This window comes from Amyelois transitella, chromosome 28, assembly GCF_032362555.1.
Source record: "Amyelois transitella isolate CPQ chromosome 28, ilAmyTran1.1, whole genome shotgun sequence".
Lineage (NCBI taxonomy): Eukaryota > Metazoa > Arthropoda > Insecta > Lepidoptera > Pyralidae > Amyelois > Amyelois transitella.
This window is the reverse complement of record NC_083531.1, coordinates 1,308,425-1,326,311: the sequence shown is the minus strand read 5'-3', so window position 1 is coordinate 1,326,311 and position 17,887 is coordinate 1,308,425. Positions and strand designations below refer to the sequence as shown.

The 17,887-nt window shown below is 34.6% G+C and overlaps 2 protein-coding genes across 3 annotated transcripts in view; one reads left to right on the top strand and one right to left on the bottom strand.

Annotated features, from left to right (window-relative positions):
- LOC106133702 (cytotoxic granule associated RNA binding protein TIA1) overlaps positions 1 to 8,741 on the top strand; it is a 50,902-nt gene extending 42,161 nt beyond the window's left edge. Inside the window, exons 5-9 of the mRNA XM_060952323.1 lie at positions 898 to 1,078; positions 3,738 to 3,867; positions 7,472 to 7,650; positions 8,405 to 8,537; positions 8,694 to 8,741. Of these exons, the coding sequence (XP_060808306.1) occupies positions 898 to 1,078; positions 3,738 to 3,867; positions 7,472 to 7,650; positions 8,405 to 8,537; positions 8,694 to 8,741 (671 nt within the window). The remainder of the gene's footprint in view (positions 1 to 897; positions 1,079 to 3,737; positions 3,868 to 7,471; positions 7,651 to 8,404; positions 8,538 to 8,693) is intronic.
- A 6,877-nt stretch (positions 8,742 to 15,618) lies between these two features.
- LOC106133676 (zinc finger protein 37) overlaps positions 15,619 to 17,887 on the bottom strand; it is a 28,831-nt gene continuing 26,562 nt past the window's right edge. For both annotated transcript variants that reach the window (XM_060952431.1, XM_060952432.1), the window contains exons 18-19: positions 17,287 to 17,492; positions 15,619 to 15,825 (exon numbers count right to left, since the gene is read on the bottom strand). In XM_060952431.1, coding sequence (XP_060808414.1) covers positions 15,748 to 15,825; positions 17,287 to 17,492 — 284 coding nt within the window. In that variant the 3' untranslated portion in view covers positions 15,619 to 15,747. The remainder of the gene's footprint in view (positions 15,826 to 17,286; positions 17,493 to 17,887) is intronic.

Sequence of the window (17,887 nt, the reverse complement as noted above, 5' to 3'; positions counted from 1 at the left end):
CAAATAGTGACAGGTTGTTAGCCCATCGCCTAAATGAGGAATCCCAAGTTTATAAGCCCATTAAATATTTACATACACATACATATTGTCACGTCTATATCCCTTGCGGGGTAGACAGAGCCAACAGTCTTGAAAAGACTGAACGGTCACGTTCAGCTATTTGGCTTTATGATAGAATTGAGATTCAAATAGTGACAGGTTGTTAGCCCATCGCCTAAATGAGGAATCCCAAGTTTATAAGCCCATTAAATATTTACATACACATACATATTGTCACGTCTATATCCCTTGCGGGGTAGACAGAGCCAACAGTCTTGAAAAGACTGAACGGTCACGTTCAGCTATTTGGCTTTATGATAGAATTGAGATTCAAATAGTGACAGGTTGCTAGCCCATCGCCTAAAAAAAATCCCAATTTTGTTTCCCAATCCCTTAGTCGCCTTTTACGACATCCATGGGAAAGAGATGGAGTGGTCCTATTCCATTTTCATTGGTGCCGGGAACCACACGGCTATTTATTAATTATTAATTAATTATTTGGAACGAGGATCAGGTACTGAATGCCTCCCTTTTAATATGTAATGCGATTACCCAAACATATAACATCCTGGTAAAGGGTCAGCTCAAAAGTACCCGAAACCGCCGAGCTTGCATGAAGAGAGTTATGAATGTGGATGAAGCGAAGGAACTATGCAGAGATCGTGGCAAGTGGAAAGAGGTTATCTCTGCCTACACCTCCGGTAAAGAGGCGTGATTTTATGTATGTATGTATATAGAGTGGTTCTATTCTAATATGCCAAAACCACACGGTTGAAAGGTGCCGCTATTCTCTTAATAGTGTTGATGATGTATTAATCAAACAGCCTGTATAAATGCTGTATGTATTTCTATTTCCAGTGAACTCCAAACCGCTGACCTTCGACGAGGTATATAACCAGAGTTCTCCGACCAACTGCACGGTGTACTGCGGTGGTCTTACCACGGGCCTGACTGAGGAGCTGATGCAGAAGACCTTCCAGCCATTCGGCACCATCCAGGAGATAAGGGTCTTCAAGGACAAGGGATACGCTTTCATTAGGTGGGTCATTTTATATTGGATACATACATACATGTAATCACGTCTATATCCCTTGCGGGGTAGACAGTACACACTATTTGAATCTCAATGCCATACCGCTGTACGTCGCCTATCTGTCTTTTCAAGACTATCGGCTCTGGCCGAGAACCACACGGCGCCAATAGAAAAAAGGTACATTATATCAAATGTTTAAAAATGGGTGCTATAAAACCTAGTATCGAGACAGGTAATATTGACAAAAATTGACGAAGGAAGTCGCTAGATGGCGCGCGTGAGCAGGTAACGCTGCTTGGCTGTGATTGGACGCGGCAGCATCGCGTGATATTCACAAAAATAAAAAAATAAAAAAATCACGCGACAATATTAGGCAAAAATAGTGTAAAACCTAAATCGCGCAAGCAAAGATTTCATGGATTGGAGCTATATATACAACCACCGACTCAACATCGTCTGTCGCGCGGTTCCCCAGGCATAACACCTAGCCTGGCGGAAGATCTTCGCTTTGGTGGCGGTCGAGCCGAATCACAGCCGCACCCGCTACAATTCTATTCTATTAAGAAATACTCCAAGAATTAAACGTGCAAGTATCGTTCTTTTATTTTATGTCGGACGTTACGAGTCATGTTACAATGACACGTGTTCACCGTAAGATCGAATGATTGTAATTATTAATACATACATACATAAAATCACGCCTCTTTCCCGGAGGGGTAGGCAGAGACTACCTCTTTCCACTTGCCACGATCTCTACATACTTCCTTTGCTTCATCCACATTCATAACTCTCTTCATGCAAGCTCGGCGGTTTCGGGTACTTTTGACCTGACCCTTTACCAGGACGCCCTTAATTTGATCAAGATACGTTCGTCTAGGTCTATAATTATTAATATCTGTATTATTTATTATAAATAGTATAATGTAACGCGAAAGCCGAAAAATCAGATATAAAAGTGGCATTATTCTGCACAAAGAATAAAAGTAAAGTACAAAAGAAACAAAAATAAAGCGTCAATTTGTCGACAGTATTGCTACGTCGTAGACCTGCTACGGCGTAGAAGGTCTACGGCGTAGCAATACGCAAATCCCAACTAATATCATAAATGCGAAAGTAAGTGTATTTGTTTGTTTGTTACCTCTTCACGGGTTATCTACTGAATTAATCTTTTTGAAATGTCATGTGTAGGATAATTAAGAGTCTGGAGAGAGACATAAGAGGATTTGCGAAAAACCTGTATTATTTTGTAGTTGGCGCTAAATTCGTCGCTTTTTGTTGGTGGCGTTTAATTCGTTACTTTTTGCAGGTAGTTCTAATTTCGTCTTGGGATTTGCATAAAACCTGTATTCTTTTGTAGTTGGCGCTAAATTCGCCGTTTTTTATACATACATAAATATGGTCACGTCTTAAAAAGACTGAATGGCCACGTTCAGCTATTTGGCTTAATTATAGAATTGAGATTCAAATAGTGACAGGTTGCTAGCCCATCGCCTAGAAAAGAATCCCAAGTTTGTAAGCCTATCCCTTAGTCGCCTTTTACGACATCCATGGGAAAGAGATGGAGTGGTCCTATTCTTTTTTGTATTGGTGCCGGGAACCACAAGGCCACACCACCGTTTTTAATAAGTGGCGTTTCATTCGTTGCATTATGTAGGTGCTGATTTTTATAGATGGCGCTAAATTCACGCGGACGGAGGCGCAGTTAAAAACTGATGTTACATAATTATCAAATATAGTATCATGCTCAATTTATGTGATTTATTAATAGTACCTGGGTGACCGAGCAGAGCTAAGTATTTTTTTTGTTGATTTTTTCAAATTACACATCAGAAAAACCACAATTGTCGTTGTAAACATCTTATTGGGAAAATGATTTCATGTGAAAATACATATGGGAAAATTTAATTTTCTCTGACTCAGAGGAAATCAAGATATTTCAAATTTGAACGAAATAATTAGTCTTTTTCGAAAACGCGAGAGCAAATATATATTGCTTGTTTATGTATGATAGAATTAAATATAGCACAGGCTGTGCGATTTGTACATATAGCTCAATCTTTATGATTTTTTCATACATATAATCACGTCTATATCCCTTGCGGGGTAGACAGAGCCAACAGTCTTGAAAAGACGGATAGGCCACGTTCAGGCCTTTAAGATATTGCTTTAAGATAGAATTGAGATTCAAATGGTGACAGGTTGCTAGCACATCGCTTAAAAGAAGAATACAAAGTTTTATAAACTAGCCTATCCCTTAGTCGCCTTTTACGACATCCATGGGAAAGAGATGGAGTGGTCCTATAGTATATGATATGATTAAATATATCATATATATATCTCAGCCTTTGCGATTTGTAGATATAGTCTCAATCTTTATGATTTTTTCATACATGCAACTCTATTTGACGGCCTCTGTGGCGCAGCGGTAGTACGCTTGTCTGTGACACCGGAGGTCCCAGGTTCGATACCGGCTAGGGCATAATGAGAAAAGAACTTTCTCTGATTGGCCTGCGTCTTGGTTGTTTATCTATATAAGTATTTATTATAAAATATAGTATCGTTGAGTTAGTATCTCGTAACACGCGTCTCGAATTTACTTCAAGGCTAACTCAATCTGTGTAATTTGTCTCCTATATAGGTATTTATTTTTATTTATTTATTTCAGATTCTCAACAAAGGAGAGCGCCACCCACGCGATCGTGGCCGTCCACAACACGGACGTGAACGGTCAGCCGGTCAAGTGTTCCTGGGGGAAGGAGTCTGGGGACCCCAACAATGCTCAGACCCAAGGCCAGGTGTGTTTTAAACTTTAATGGTTTTATTGACGTGACAACGTCTTATAATTCGATTTAGTTTAGTTACATAGCCTAAAGCCTTCCTCGATAAATGGTCTATCCGACGCAAAGATAATTTTTCAATTCGAATCAGTAGTTCCAGAAATTAGCGCGTTCAAACGGGCCGAGGTTCTGGTGGGTCAGTCAGAATAAAACACCAGATTTTCAGATAGTTCAAGACGTCTTGTCTGGTCGTCGTCTTAGTCAAATCGATTGGCCTTTTGACTTGACAACGTCTTATAATTCGATTGAGCCGGCTGCACGCACGGAAAAACGTGATACATGCGGCGTTACCTCGCTCTGAGGCGTTCCGTGTAAGGCTTGAAGTGCAAGCGAGTGCGCGGAACGAGCGACAAAGAGGCATAGCACATCCGTCTCTCTCCTACTTAAGTGAGCGATGCGTCTGAGTGCACAGCTGCTATACTTTAGTATATTAACATGTTTTGGTCGAGTATCAAGTGCAACGAAAAGTGAGTGTATCATTATTTTCTTAAGACGTTGTCACGTTCAACTATCGTCAGTAAATCGACTTTACAGACAACCGATTTTTTTCTTGTGGCAAAGAATGTTATTAGACTGAAGCAGTAGATAGATAGATAGATAGATAAAACTCTTCATTGCACCATAAGAGTAAAACATGCAAATACAGCACAAAACAGACAGAGACGGTACAAAGGCGGACTTATCGCTGATGCAGTCTCTTCCAGTCAACCTTTGAATCAGTATCTTTGAATAATGAGTGCCGTGTGGTTCCCGGCACCAATACAAAAAAAGAATAGGACAGCTCCATCTCTTTCCCATGAATAAAGCCAAACAGCTGAACGTGGCCTATCAGTCTTTTCAAGACTGTTGGCTTTTTCAGCTATTTGGCTTAATGATAGAATTGAGATTCAAATAGTGACAGGTTGCTAGCCCATCGCCTAAAAGAAGAATCCCAAGTTTATAAGCCTATCCCTTAGTCGCCTTTTACGACATCCATGGGAACGAGATGGAGTTGTCCAATTCTTTTTTTTATTGGTGCCGGGAAGCACACGGCATACATTTTTACATTTCAATAAATTAAATTTAACTAGGTACCTAAGTAGTCAACCCCCTTGAGGCTAACGTCTCTTTCAAGGAATAGAACACGGAATCCCTTTAAACTTTACTACAGCGGCCAAAAATATCCATGCGAAAATATCTGAACAAAAAATCATACATACATAAAAACATGCCTCTTGCCCGAAGGGGGTAGGCAGAGACTACATCTTTGCCCGTGCCACGATCTCTGCATACTTATTTCGCCTCATAACTCACTTTATGCAAACTCGGCGGTTTTATAATCTACTAGCTGTGCCCGCAACTTCGTCCGCGTGGAATAGTTATTTTGGGCATCATATTTATTTTTGCAAACATCCTCCTCGGCTTTATCAATTATAGGCGGTCACGCGTATTATAAAGAACGCTGGTTCGCCGTATTAAATGTTTCGCTGCAAAGTGCTTATAACGACTATATCTCAAAACCTATTCGTCTGATTTATATACTGTAAATGGCAATTTTAGTCTACATGAAAAGCCGAAAGTAATAAACATATTTATTTGTATAAGGATTAATACTGAATTAAAGAAAATTAGTTTCAAAATAAGTTATGTTTATAATGAAAATATAATCTTAAAAAATTTACATAAAAGTGGTTATTGTAAGTAAACCTTAAGAGATAGATATATGCTCTCGCGGACTTTTTTGTGGCAAAAAATGAGTACTTCACATCTTTAGTACATTGTTTTACTATATCTTTGTTGGTTTGCGCAGCGTTCGCGTAAAAAGCTCGCAGATGGCCGACTCATTCAACTTTCACCTGCATTGTTGACGTTTCCCGTAGGAAATCCGGGATTAAATGTAGCCTATAGCCTTCCTCGATAAATAGACTATCTAACAGTGAAAGAATTATTCAAATCGATTTAGTAGTTTCTGAGATTAGCGCGTTTAAACAAACAAACAAACAAAACAAACTCTTCAGCTTTATAATATTAGTATATTAGTATATATCTATTCTATTCTTGGGTATTCCTAACCTGAAATTTTGCCAAGAAGTCCTTAATCAAGGTACGTTCGTCTAGGCTTCTACTACCTTACCATCCACACTGTCCTTTTAAATCTGATTAGTCAACCTGCTTTCATTCATCCTCTCCACATGACCAAACCAAAATTAGCATACTCTTTTACTTCTCTTTTCCTGCTACTATATCTTCTTTCACATCATTTAGCATACTCTTTTCTATTCCCTATATTTTATATTCTATAGCTTCTTTCACATCATAACCTTATCAACAAAAATAGCAACACAAAAATGTTTATTCATTTATTCATAATTGAATTAACAATTGTAGATATAAAAGTGATAAAAAATTCTAGCTGCCAACTAATTCTGAGAAAGCAATTTCAGCGTGATACTTGTACATTTTCAAAGTAAAAAAAGAATTATTTATTTTGTAGTGAAAAAGCCAATTTGCAAAAGAATAATTTAAGACAATTTCGCTTTGAAATGGACGGTATGTTGTTCTTTAATTAGGTTGAAATAAAAATCAAAAGTGATAACAGAATTGTTACAAGATAGTCTAAAAAGTGAGTTATGACCGTAGTACTTGTAATAATATAGCCTTAATTATACTGAAATACATAAAAGAGGTAACAAATTGACTGACTGACATCAACGCATAAGCCATGCCCCTGGATGTAAAGAGGGAAATTTTCTTCTTAAATATTCACGCGGACGGAGCCGTGGGCGATATCTAAATCACGCCTCTTCTCAAAGGGGTAGGCAGAAACTACATCTTTCCATTTACCATGATCCTTGCATACTTCCTTCGCTTCTCCACATGACTAATATCTTCATGCAAGCTCGTCAATTTCGGGCAGTCTCGAGGTTACGAATTAAGTTAAAAATTATTGTTTCAGTGCCGTGTGGTTCCTGGCACCAATAGGAAAAAGAATAGGACCTCACCATCCCTTATCTATCTTAAAAATCCACTAAAGGAAAGGCTTATAAACTTGGGATTCTTCATTTATGCGATGGGCTAGCAACCTGTCACTATTTGAATCTCAATTCTATCATTAAACCAAAAACACCTGAATTTTTCAATTAATTGCCGCAAGAGACATAGACGTGATATATATATATATATATATATATATATATATATATATGTGGGAGAAGTTTTGTTTTTTGTTTTTATTTAAATCCTTTTTGTTAGCTGACCTCTTACTTATTTTTACGTTGGTAACATTAAGAGATAGGATAGTGAGTCTGTGGTACGATGTAAGACGTTATAAGAAGTCCAATAAAATAAGAAGATTTACGATATAATTCCGCAATGTTTTACTTTCATTCCCACATATATATATGTATTATTATGTATTATTTTTTTCATGTCATACTAACAGCCCAAATATTGTTTACTAATCTGTGAATAACGGTGTGGGCTATATTGTTACTACTTAAGCATATAATAACTTTTAATATGTCTTTATAATATAGCTGTTTGTTATTCCTAATGAATAAATAAATAAATATTATTGTTTCAGCTAAGTGGCACAGCGTATAGTCCATTTGGCACGGCGTACACAGCGGGCGGAGTTCCCCCCACATCATACTGGTACAATACGTATCCCCAACAGCTTGGAGGGTTTCTCCAGGGGGTACAAGGGGTACAGGGGTACTCTTACGCGGGGCAATTCGCGGGCTACCAGCAGCAGTATATGGGGTGAGTGAGATGGATGTAAATAAATAAATATATATATTTACGGGACAAATTACACTGATTGATTTGGCCTCGAAGTAAGTTCGAGACTTGTGTTATGAGATACTATATATTACTACTATATTTTATAATAAATACTTATATAGATAAACATCGAAGATCCAGGCCAATCCGAAAAAGTTCTTTTCTCATAATGCTCTGGCCGGGATTCGAACCCGGGGCCTCCGGTGTCACAGACAAGCGCACTACCGCTGCGCCACAGAAGCCATCAGTAATATGACAGTATACCATTGTAAATATATTTTTTAGTTCGCTCTATTTTCCAGCCACTACTGCCAACTGTCAAAATATGTAAAAGGCTGTCTTAAATATGTATGTTTGTAACAAGGATTTTATTTTTGAAAACAAAATTTTATACTAGGTATATATCTACCTAATGCTCGTAGTAAATAATTAATACAACATGCATTTGTATTCAATCAAGTTTCGTCAAAAAATTATATAAGGAGAATTTTCATTTATTATAAAAAAAATTTCATACAAACTTTATCCCCCTTTTTGACCCTAAGGGAGGGACCTTTGCAGGGGTGAAATTTCGTAAAATCTTCAGCACTACTTGAAAACATAAAGCTGATGTCCAAATTTCAAGTTTGTAATTTCTATAGTTAACACTGGGCTGTGATGAGTCAGTCACCCTAGTTCCTTTATAATTATCTAATAAATTTAATTCTTTACCATTTTACTTATACAATTTCAGCATGGGCGGCGTCCAGTTGCCGTGGGCGCTGGGCGGGGGAGTGGGGGGAGTAGGCTCGGTGGGGGGAGTGGCGGCTATGTCGCAGCCCCCCCAGGTGCTCCACTACCCTGTACAGCACTTCCAGGTGCAACCAGTAAGTGTATAATAACAATCTTATATATAAAATTCTCTTGTCACAATGTTTATTAATCTAAATAAGTCTTAAATCAAACTGATCGAATTTTATTATGGAACTAATTTTATGAAGGCTTTTCAAGTACGGCTAATTAATTTTTTTTTTCTCATCTAGGCACAGATCGGTGAGGACGAGTGGCTGGCACCGAGCCTGCTGGTGTGAGGCCAGAGAGCCGCGCCCGACCCGCCTTGCTGCTGTCACCACAAAGACTGGCTGTAAATGACACTGACACATGCGGTTTTTTTTTAATCAAAAAACGTTCGTTTTTCTTTTTGTATTTTTGGTGTGGGTACTTTTAAAAAAGTGAAATGTTTTTGAAATATAGTTCGATTTATGAAAACGTTAATTCGATTAGGGTTTCTTTTTTAATATTTTTTAGGAATAATTTATTGACGTTAATTTGTTTTTAATTTATTCGATTTCGGAATACAATTAATTAGTCAGTTCGGGATATTTTTAAGTTGGTACTCGTCAAGTGGCCATTTATTTTCTGAGATTATTGACAGTATCAACGTACAGAAAAGGTTGATTTCAAATTCTTGAAAAATAATGTTGAAATTTTATTTTATTGAAATTTGTTTAGTTTAAAAACAAATAATTATTAGGTATACCCATGATCAATAGATTTTAAATAAAATTTATCCAGATTACGTTGTAAACGGGCGTGGGAATGAATGATTTTAATACAAATTTCAATTTTAACATATTTTGAAGAAATCACTTTATTAGTTGATTAAAAACGTTTCTTTTTTCTTCATACATATTTTATATTAAAAACACATCAACTGTTTCGAAATTTTATCCGAAAAAGAATATTAAATGCAGTCAGCATTTTATTTTTCACATCATTCATTTAAAAATAAAATGTGTACACAAGCTCATTCATTTCAATTTTTTTTTTTTACAACAATATATTTATTGAATATTGCCAAAGATTTATCTGTAGTAATTTTTTTTCAAGAAGCTTTAATACGTACTTTTTATTTACTGCATTGTGTTTTTAAATTTGCTATAGGTATAATCATGGTACTGCATTCAATCTTCTTCTATATTTGCTTTAAATGTATTCAGTTTCCTTACCTTCTAATGAAATGCATACCATGGTTATATAAATGATATAGAAATTTAGTTTCATAATGTATTTTGTTTAATATTACATATTTTTCATGAAGCGGCGGAAATCGTGTGCGGATAGCGTAAAGATACATTAATGGCTATAAGCCAATTAATATTGTAACTAAGATAACATTTACCCTTATAATACGGGTGAAATATATACTCTGAGAATCGTTAAATGTGAGTCACTCTTATCGAAAGATTTAGTTTCTATCGCTGCTTATGATTGCATGAAAAATGCGTTTAAATTTAAAATAAAAAAATAAAAATTAATTTTAGAAAATATATTAGATATTGAATATAAGATATGAATATTTAAGTGAATTTAGGTTTAAGATGAGTTATATCAATTGTCACGCGGGCCAAAAATGGGGGCGAGTTTTACGACAGTGAAATGTTTATGACAGTGAAAGGTCCGGAGAAATGGCGTGTACCAACCATCTCGATAGCACAAGTATAGGCTAAGATTAGTGGAAAAAAAATGTAGATTTTTGGAAACATGTTTAGTAGGAAATGTAGATGAAAAATTAGGCGAGGTTCACATCAGTGAGTGAGACATTTTTTAAGACAATTTTATATCCGCTGCGAATGCTAGGAACGTAAGGACGCGAAAATAGTATAATATAATAACGAATAGTGAAAACGCTAAAGAGGTTTCTAGTCATTTTTAGTCATTCTTTATCCTGGATAATACAATGCCAAATTCAGATCTGAGAAACTATCGAAAACATGATAACTATAAATAACTACTGTTATAAAAAATGGTTGTGTCTAAATATTAATGGATACACTTAAATGACTTTGTGGAAATACCGAAACGTAGTGAAAAAAAATATTAGATTTATTTATTGAATAGTTAAATAAGTGGAAAGAAAAAATATTTATTGCATAGATTGTAAGTGCATTTAACCGTTTACTGTAGTTAGATAATGGGAACGTGTGGTATTATATATATTTTCCAATATTTTTTTTTATTCTCTCTCTCTCAAAAAGCGTCTGAGCGTTGTTTTTCGTGAATGGAAGTTTTGGCTGGTTCGTTACGTTATTATTGTTTTAACCGAACGATGTTATTTTCAGTTTGTGTTTTCATGTGAAACCTCCATGGAGGATGACTAGTGTTCTAAAGAATATAAATGAAAGAAATGTAGTTTATACTACGACTCTTTTTTGAAACTTTTTGACGCGGCTACGCGACGTCGCTCTAATTCTATATTAATATTTTGTAAAACGTGTATTTTATACATTAAGTATATTGAAATATGTATTGTTTAACTGTCTGTAGGTTATGTTTGTTTCAATTTAGCGATATTATTTCGAGCATGTAGTGGAATATTGAGAGACATATCGTAACTTATAATAAGATATTATATATATATATATAATAAAAAATAATAATATATTGTATAATTCATTTCTGGCAAGGAACGAATTGTTGAGTCAATTTTGTCATTCGGTCAATCGTAAAATGGATGCAACGTGTTTTAAACAAATCAAATTAATCAATCAACTTCGCAATAATATTTTTGCGAAATGAGAAGCCACAAGTTTATTGATAGATATACAATTATACACTCTAGAATCATGGCAGGTTTTGGTAAACAAATATCTTGCAATGCTGCCTTAAAGATCTAATATATGCAACAACATTATAATATATATATTTGGAACTGATGTGGCAGTGAGACCTCATGATGACCTCATGAATGATTTGTTTAAAGCACTCGGCGAGCTGAGGTTCAGCCTCTCATCATGATATATCACAAAGTTTGACAAACCACTAGATAGTTAAATATAGTTCTAGTCAACATATAATGAAGCTAGTTTTAGTAAACGATTCATTTACGCCTATATAATTGCAAAACGTAGTTAATATTAGTAAGTATAACATATATAACGATATATCCGAATAGGTTATAAGTATAATTATAATGATTAATATAACTTGCCGACCGCCTGACGTGTATTGGTTGGGATAACTATGCCCAAAACTCCAAAACTCGGTGTGTCGTTGCCTTTTTCTTGTTGCTATATACTTCCTTCAAATATACATATAATTAATGCTACATAAATTTAAGGTCAGAGAAACGGCTTCGCTGTCTCCATTATACATAAGTTAATTAAGATATATTAACGATCATGGAGATCTCCATTGTAAAATGGAGTATCGATATGTTAGCTAGGTGAAATTGCAAGATATATAAAAGTATATTATATATACAAGTTTATTGTGCAAAATAACTTAAACATTATATCGGTTAGATAGGCTATTGAAATTTTAAGTGTTCTTTTGTTTTTAGAAGTTTTGATTTTAATTATTTTTTTGTTCGTCCATTCCATTGAAATTAAGATATAATATATATAATTTTAAGTCCCAATAACACCAAATATTGTATAATGCATGACATTATGTAAAACTTAGAATTGGCTATGAATGGAACAAATCCATTAAAAAAAAATTAAACTTAAAAATGCCTTATCGAATACTGTCTTCTCTCACCTTTGTTAAAGTATTTTGATTAATGTCATAATGTCACAATTGTGAGAATTATTATGTTCATTGTACCTTATTATAAAAATATATATTCAAATTACCTTTTACATTGATTTATTAAAATTATAAATTCATAAAATTTATTTTAACCTTCGAAATATTTAAAAAAAAGTTAAAATTACATTTTAATACACAAAATAAATAAAAAAAAACAGACGTGATTGAAAACCTTGGTTAACAAATCCCAGATGGTTAGTTCAAAATGCTAGGTTGAATGCCATTGACCATCCTTTGACCCAAGAAGTATCCATAATGACAGCTCATATGCTGCAAAAAATTAAAAAAAAATTATAAACATTAATCATCAATAAAATGAACATAATAATTTTGACACATGAAGTGCCAAACATTATTTTCTTTTCGTACGACTACTTTCGACGTCCGTCTCTCCTTGTAATTGAAACACCAAATTACAGACTTATGTGAATAACCTCTAAGGACAATTCTAAATATGCCTTGAATATGTTTAACTGAAAAATTAAAATATCATCATAACAATGAAAACATGAATAAAATTGTAGAGATGACAAGGTTTTATAAGAAAAAAAAAATAAGAAAGATTTTAAATACCAACGACTGACACAAAATAAAAAAAGCGGTAGTTGTGTAAAAAAATAAATACGAAGAGGGTGTTAAGGTTTTGTCACGTCTTATTCCTCTTGGGATCAAACGAATTTTGAATCGGAAAATCATAAAATAAACATATTCAAGGCAAAAATATAGGAGTAAATTAGTCTGTGTTTTTATTACGTCTCGTAGTTATTTTTTTTTTAGAATGAGCTAGACTTTCGTGTCGTAGTTGTGTCCCATGCTTGAAAGTAATTGTTTTTACAAAAATAAATATTTTTTGAAACGTGTAATGGGTGTTCCCAACAACAATTCTGTTTTTTGTTGGTCTTTTTATAAATGTATTGTAGTGGTTTGATGTTCGACTCGTCTTGTGGAAGGTATTTGTTTTATTAGCAATATCTTATAATTATATCTACTTATAAATATTTGGGACGGAAATCGATGTCACAAATAGCTTACAAAGTACAGTTAACTCTTTAGAGTTTGTGAAATGAATTTACTCATTCTCAACGTAACATTATTATAGCATTTGTGGTTAATTAATTTGGTATCTTTTCAGGTAAATAATTGTAAACCAAAGAAAAAATAAAATGCATTCATTTTATTTTACTATGCAGGTTGGTTCTTATGTAAGATCAACGTTAGGCAGATCAAACGTTCTTATATGTAAAACCTATTGATTATTCGTGTTTGTTACGAAATAAATAAGAACACGAAATAAAAAAGAAAATGTAGTACGTACTACACTGTTATTTGTGGTCGATCGATTTTTGTTCCAAAAATATTTAAATATAAATCACAGCAATAATGACGCAATAGATGTGTAGTAGAGATCTTTTGTTTCATGTACTGCTAGTTCATTATTAAAAGATAAAGGAAACTTTTATCTTTCTTTCGTTTTATGTGTACTAAAATTAAATTTATAGAATTATAAGAGAAATTGCCGATAAAAAAAATGTAACATTAAATAACTTGATGCACGATTGATTTACAGTAAATTTGGATTTTTACAATAAATCGGCCCTGTTTTGTAAAATTGTGCTCTCCCCACCCTCCCCACTCCTTTTTTCTACCGTCCATTGGTGTTGTCTCAAACGTAGAATTAGGTAAGACAATTTTTTTATTTGCTCAAATTTTTATTTAATTATATTTCAACGCACACAATTAAATTTTTAGTATTAAAATACCGAGCTTTTGTTTCAAACAAAATTGTATGTGATTATTCGAACTTACAAAAAAATGACCACGAAATGTTAGTGATTTTACCTCCCCCATTTTGTAATTTATAAAAAATACTACCCTTACGCTACTTATATAATTAAATCAGAGGTGGTGATGTGATGTATTTAAGAATAACTCTTTTAACCCCTCCCTAAAGTGATTTACATGATATAAATTTAGTATTTGACAAAAAAAAATATTTTAAACTATTTTTTTTCCGAAACATTCGTTTTTTTTTTTGTCCAAATTTTACTATGTAATTTAACGTAGAATTTTTATTCTTTTCAATATGACCTATGCTAAGTTATCAAATCATTAATATGAAATAGCAAATTTCATATCATGTAAACCAGTTTCGTTATTTATTTATTATTTTTGTACCCCTTTACCTTACTTAGATTTTTTTTTATATTTTCATTTTAAGAGCTCGTCGTAATATTAGATGAATTAGATTTTAATGACTTAGTTATTTAAGTATACATAATTAACTAGTCTTGTTCGCTTTGTTGTTGATTTGTTACATTTTCAACGTTTGATGATTTGTGACTACTGTTCTCTTTTTGTTGATCTTTGACCGTTATGGTATCGATTTTAGAAAGAAATGCGATTGTTACGTTTCTTTTTTTTTTTGTTTTTCGACTAAAAAGTTTATAAAATTTTATAAACATTTTTTTTATTTTTATTTAGGCTATTCCAAGCTGTCACATAAATTGCTATATGTGTTTAAAAAATTTAAGGGCACCGCGGTTTGGTCACAAAATGTCCATGTCGAAGAAAAAACTTTTTTTTATTTATAATTGTAATGGTTGCAATTCACGAAACATGTAAGTAGTTTAATACCTGAAAATAGTGATGTTATTTTTTTTAAGTTAGCAAAAACTATTTTTTTATTGTCAAATTTCATTAAGAAAAAAAAAAGAAAGCATCACAATCGCATTTCTCTCGGTCGACTGTTGCCGTTGTTTTTGTGTTATGTTACAAGATGAGATATTATCTGTAGGTGTAAAGATTTACCCTGTACCTACGTTAGTGGTAATAATTAGCATAATACACACATATGACATAGGTTTAAGATATGATGCGAAATAAATGACTAAAATAAATTGGTTGTTTTATTTCTTCATCCCTTTCACATATATTCAATCCACTAGTCTCGTTTAGAAGCCACTCCCTTGATTTACGATCTAAGCAGGTAGTGCCGTGTGGTTCCCGGCACCAATAGAAAAAAGAATAGGACCACTGCATCTCTTTTCCATGGATGTCGTAAAAGGCGACTAAGGGGTAGGCTTATAAACTCGGGATTCTTCTTTTAGGCGATGGACTAGCAACCTGTCACTATTTGAATCTCAATTCTATCATTATCCCTAATGGAGAAGATATTAATCCCTAAAAGAGATGGAGCTGTCCTATTATATAAATGAATGTTTGTATGTAATTTCCATAAGGCTTAATTTACAGATCATCTAAAGACTATACTCAAATTCGGCATTTCGGAAACATTCGGCTGAATAATGCAATTGTATAACACCGTCAGCTTACCAGCACTTATCAAAAATACAAATAAAAAAAAAAACAACCACATTAAATAAAACTCTATATTAATATAATATAATAATATAATCATTGTGTATCCGTGTAAACTCTTGCACACTCCCGTTGCGGTCCCTTACTCTGCTTTTACTATATTTTTATCTTCATCATAACCAGAGTTTACGGCTGGAGTCTCTTGTAGTTGGCGAGATGACTGTTCAAGTGCTGCGCTAATTGATCAGCTCGCGCGAACGACGCCTGCAAGAGAAATATGTTTTTAGATTCCAATACATACATATATACATATAATCACGTCTATCCCTTGCGAGGTAGACAGAGCCAACCGTCTTGAAAAGACTGGAAGGCCACGCTCAGTTGTTTAGCTTTTTGATAGAATTGAGATTCAAATAGCGACAGGTTGTTATCGTACATGAATTACCAAGTGTAAAAGTCTATCACTTTGTCGCCTTTTACGACATCCATGGGAACGAGGTGGAGTGGTCCTACCCTTTTTTTTATATTGGTGCCGGGAACCACGCGGCACTTACCCGATATATAAAATTCTCGTGTCACAATGTTCCGAAACGGCTTGACCGATTCTCATGAAATTCTGTGAGCATATTAAGCAGGTCCGAGCATCGGCCAACATTTAGTGATAAGGGTTGTCCGACCCTAACATTTTTTTAACTAGAAATTACCTAAAAACTATTTATATGGCAAAACAATAAAATATTATACAGGGTGACATTTAAAACAACTGCATCCTTTTAAACATAGACTATACACATGCTTTTGAGCCGTTTGAGCCTATTTTTATTTAAATTAAACGTCATCATTTTCACATTTGAAAAACCCTCAAGAACTACGTCACACGCTTTATTAAAGACCAATACTACAAAAAGAAATTAAAACTTAACATGTAAATAAATGTCTGAAAAAAGTATTTTTCTAGTATCAAGATCAAATAAAGTACAGAGTAGTCGAGATCGCTCAGCTGAATGAATGTGTCGTTGACCTCTGAATCTTACGCGTCGCTTTTCCGCCGGCCGGGGTGATATTACGTATTTAGGATCGTGGATTTTGATACTTTTCTTTTTTTTCGTACTAGTATTTTTCTATTAACGTTTTTAAACATCCTTAAGATGAGTCCACTTAACACTTAAATTTATGCAGTTGAATTAAAAGTCACCCTGTATCACTACATAGTATAAAACAAAGCTCGCTATTTTAGTCTGTTCGTCTGTATGCTTAAATCTTTAAAATTACGCAACGGATTTTGATGCGGTCTTTTGTAACAGGTAGAGTGATTCAAGAGGAAGGTTTTTATGTATAATAACATTTATAATTTTGCACCCAAATACATTATAATAATTGTAAGCACACAATCACACATGTATTTACGCATTTTTTTTGTAATGTATGTATTTTGTCAGTATGCATGTGCACTTTATCGCACCACCAACTTAAAGTTTTTTTTTCTGTTTGGTCAGCCGGTTGACTGGTAGAGAATGCCAAACGGCATTAAGTCCGCCTTTTGTACATTTTTTGTGCAATAAAGTTTAAATAAATAGAATAGATTTATTTTCAAAATTGGATACAAGGCATCACTTATTGACGTCACATAACTTAAATCCAATTATAACTACTGCCGCTTCCAAAGCGCATGTGTAGAAGAAGCGGCGGAACAAACTACACTAATAAAATAAATAAATAAATCACCTTGCACACTACGCATCTGTACAGCTGCTTGGCGTGGTTCTGCAGATGCCTGGAGAGGCTGTGCGCGTGCGAGAACCGCTTGCCGCACTGCGCGCACGCGTGCGGCAGCGCGCCCGCGCCGCCCGCCGCCGCGCCGTGCGCGCACGCGCGGTGCCGCCGCAGCTGCTCGTAGCGCGCGAACTGCGCGCCGCACTCCGAGCACCGCCCTGCGGCGGATGAATCAATAAATAAATAAATATATACGGGACAAATTACACAGATTGAGTTAGCCTCGATGTAAGTTCGAAACTTGTGTTACGAGATACAACGATACTATATTTTATACATACATACATACATACAATCACGTCTATATCCCTTGCGGGGTAGACAGAGCCTACAGTCTTGTAAAGACTGATAGGCCACGTTCAGCCATTTGGCTTTAAGATAGGATTGAGATTCAAACAGTGACAGGTTGCTAGCCCATCGCCTAAAAGCAGAATCCCAAGTTTATAAGCCTACTCCTTAGTCGGCTTTTACGACATCCATGGGAAAGAGATGGAGTGGTCCTATTCTTTTTTGTATTGGTGCCGGAAACCACACGGCATATTTTATAATAAAT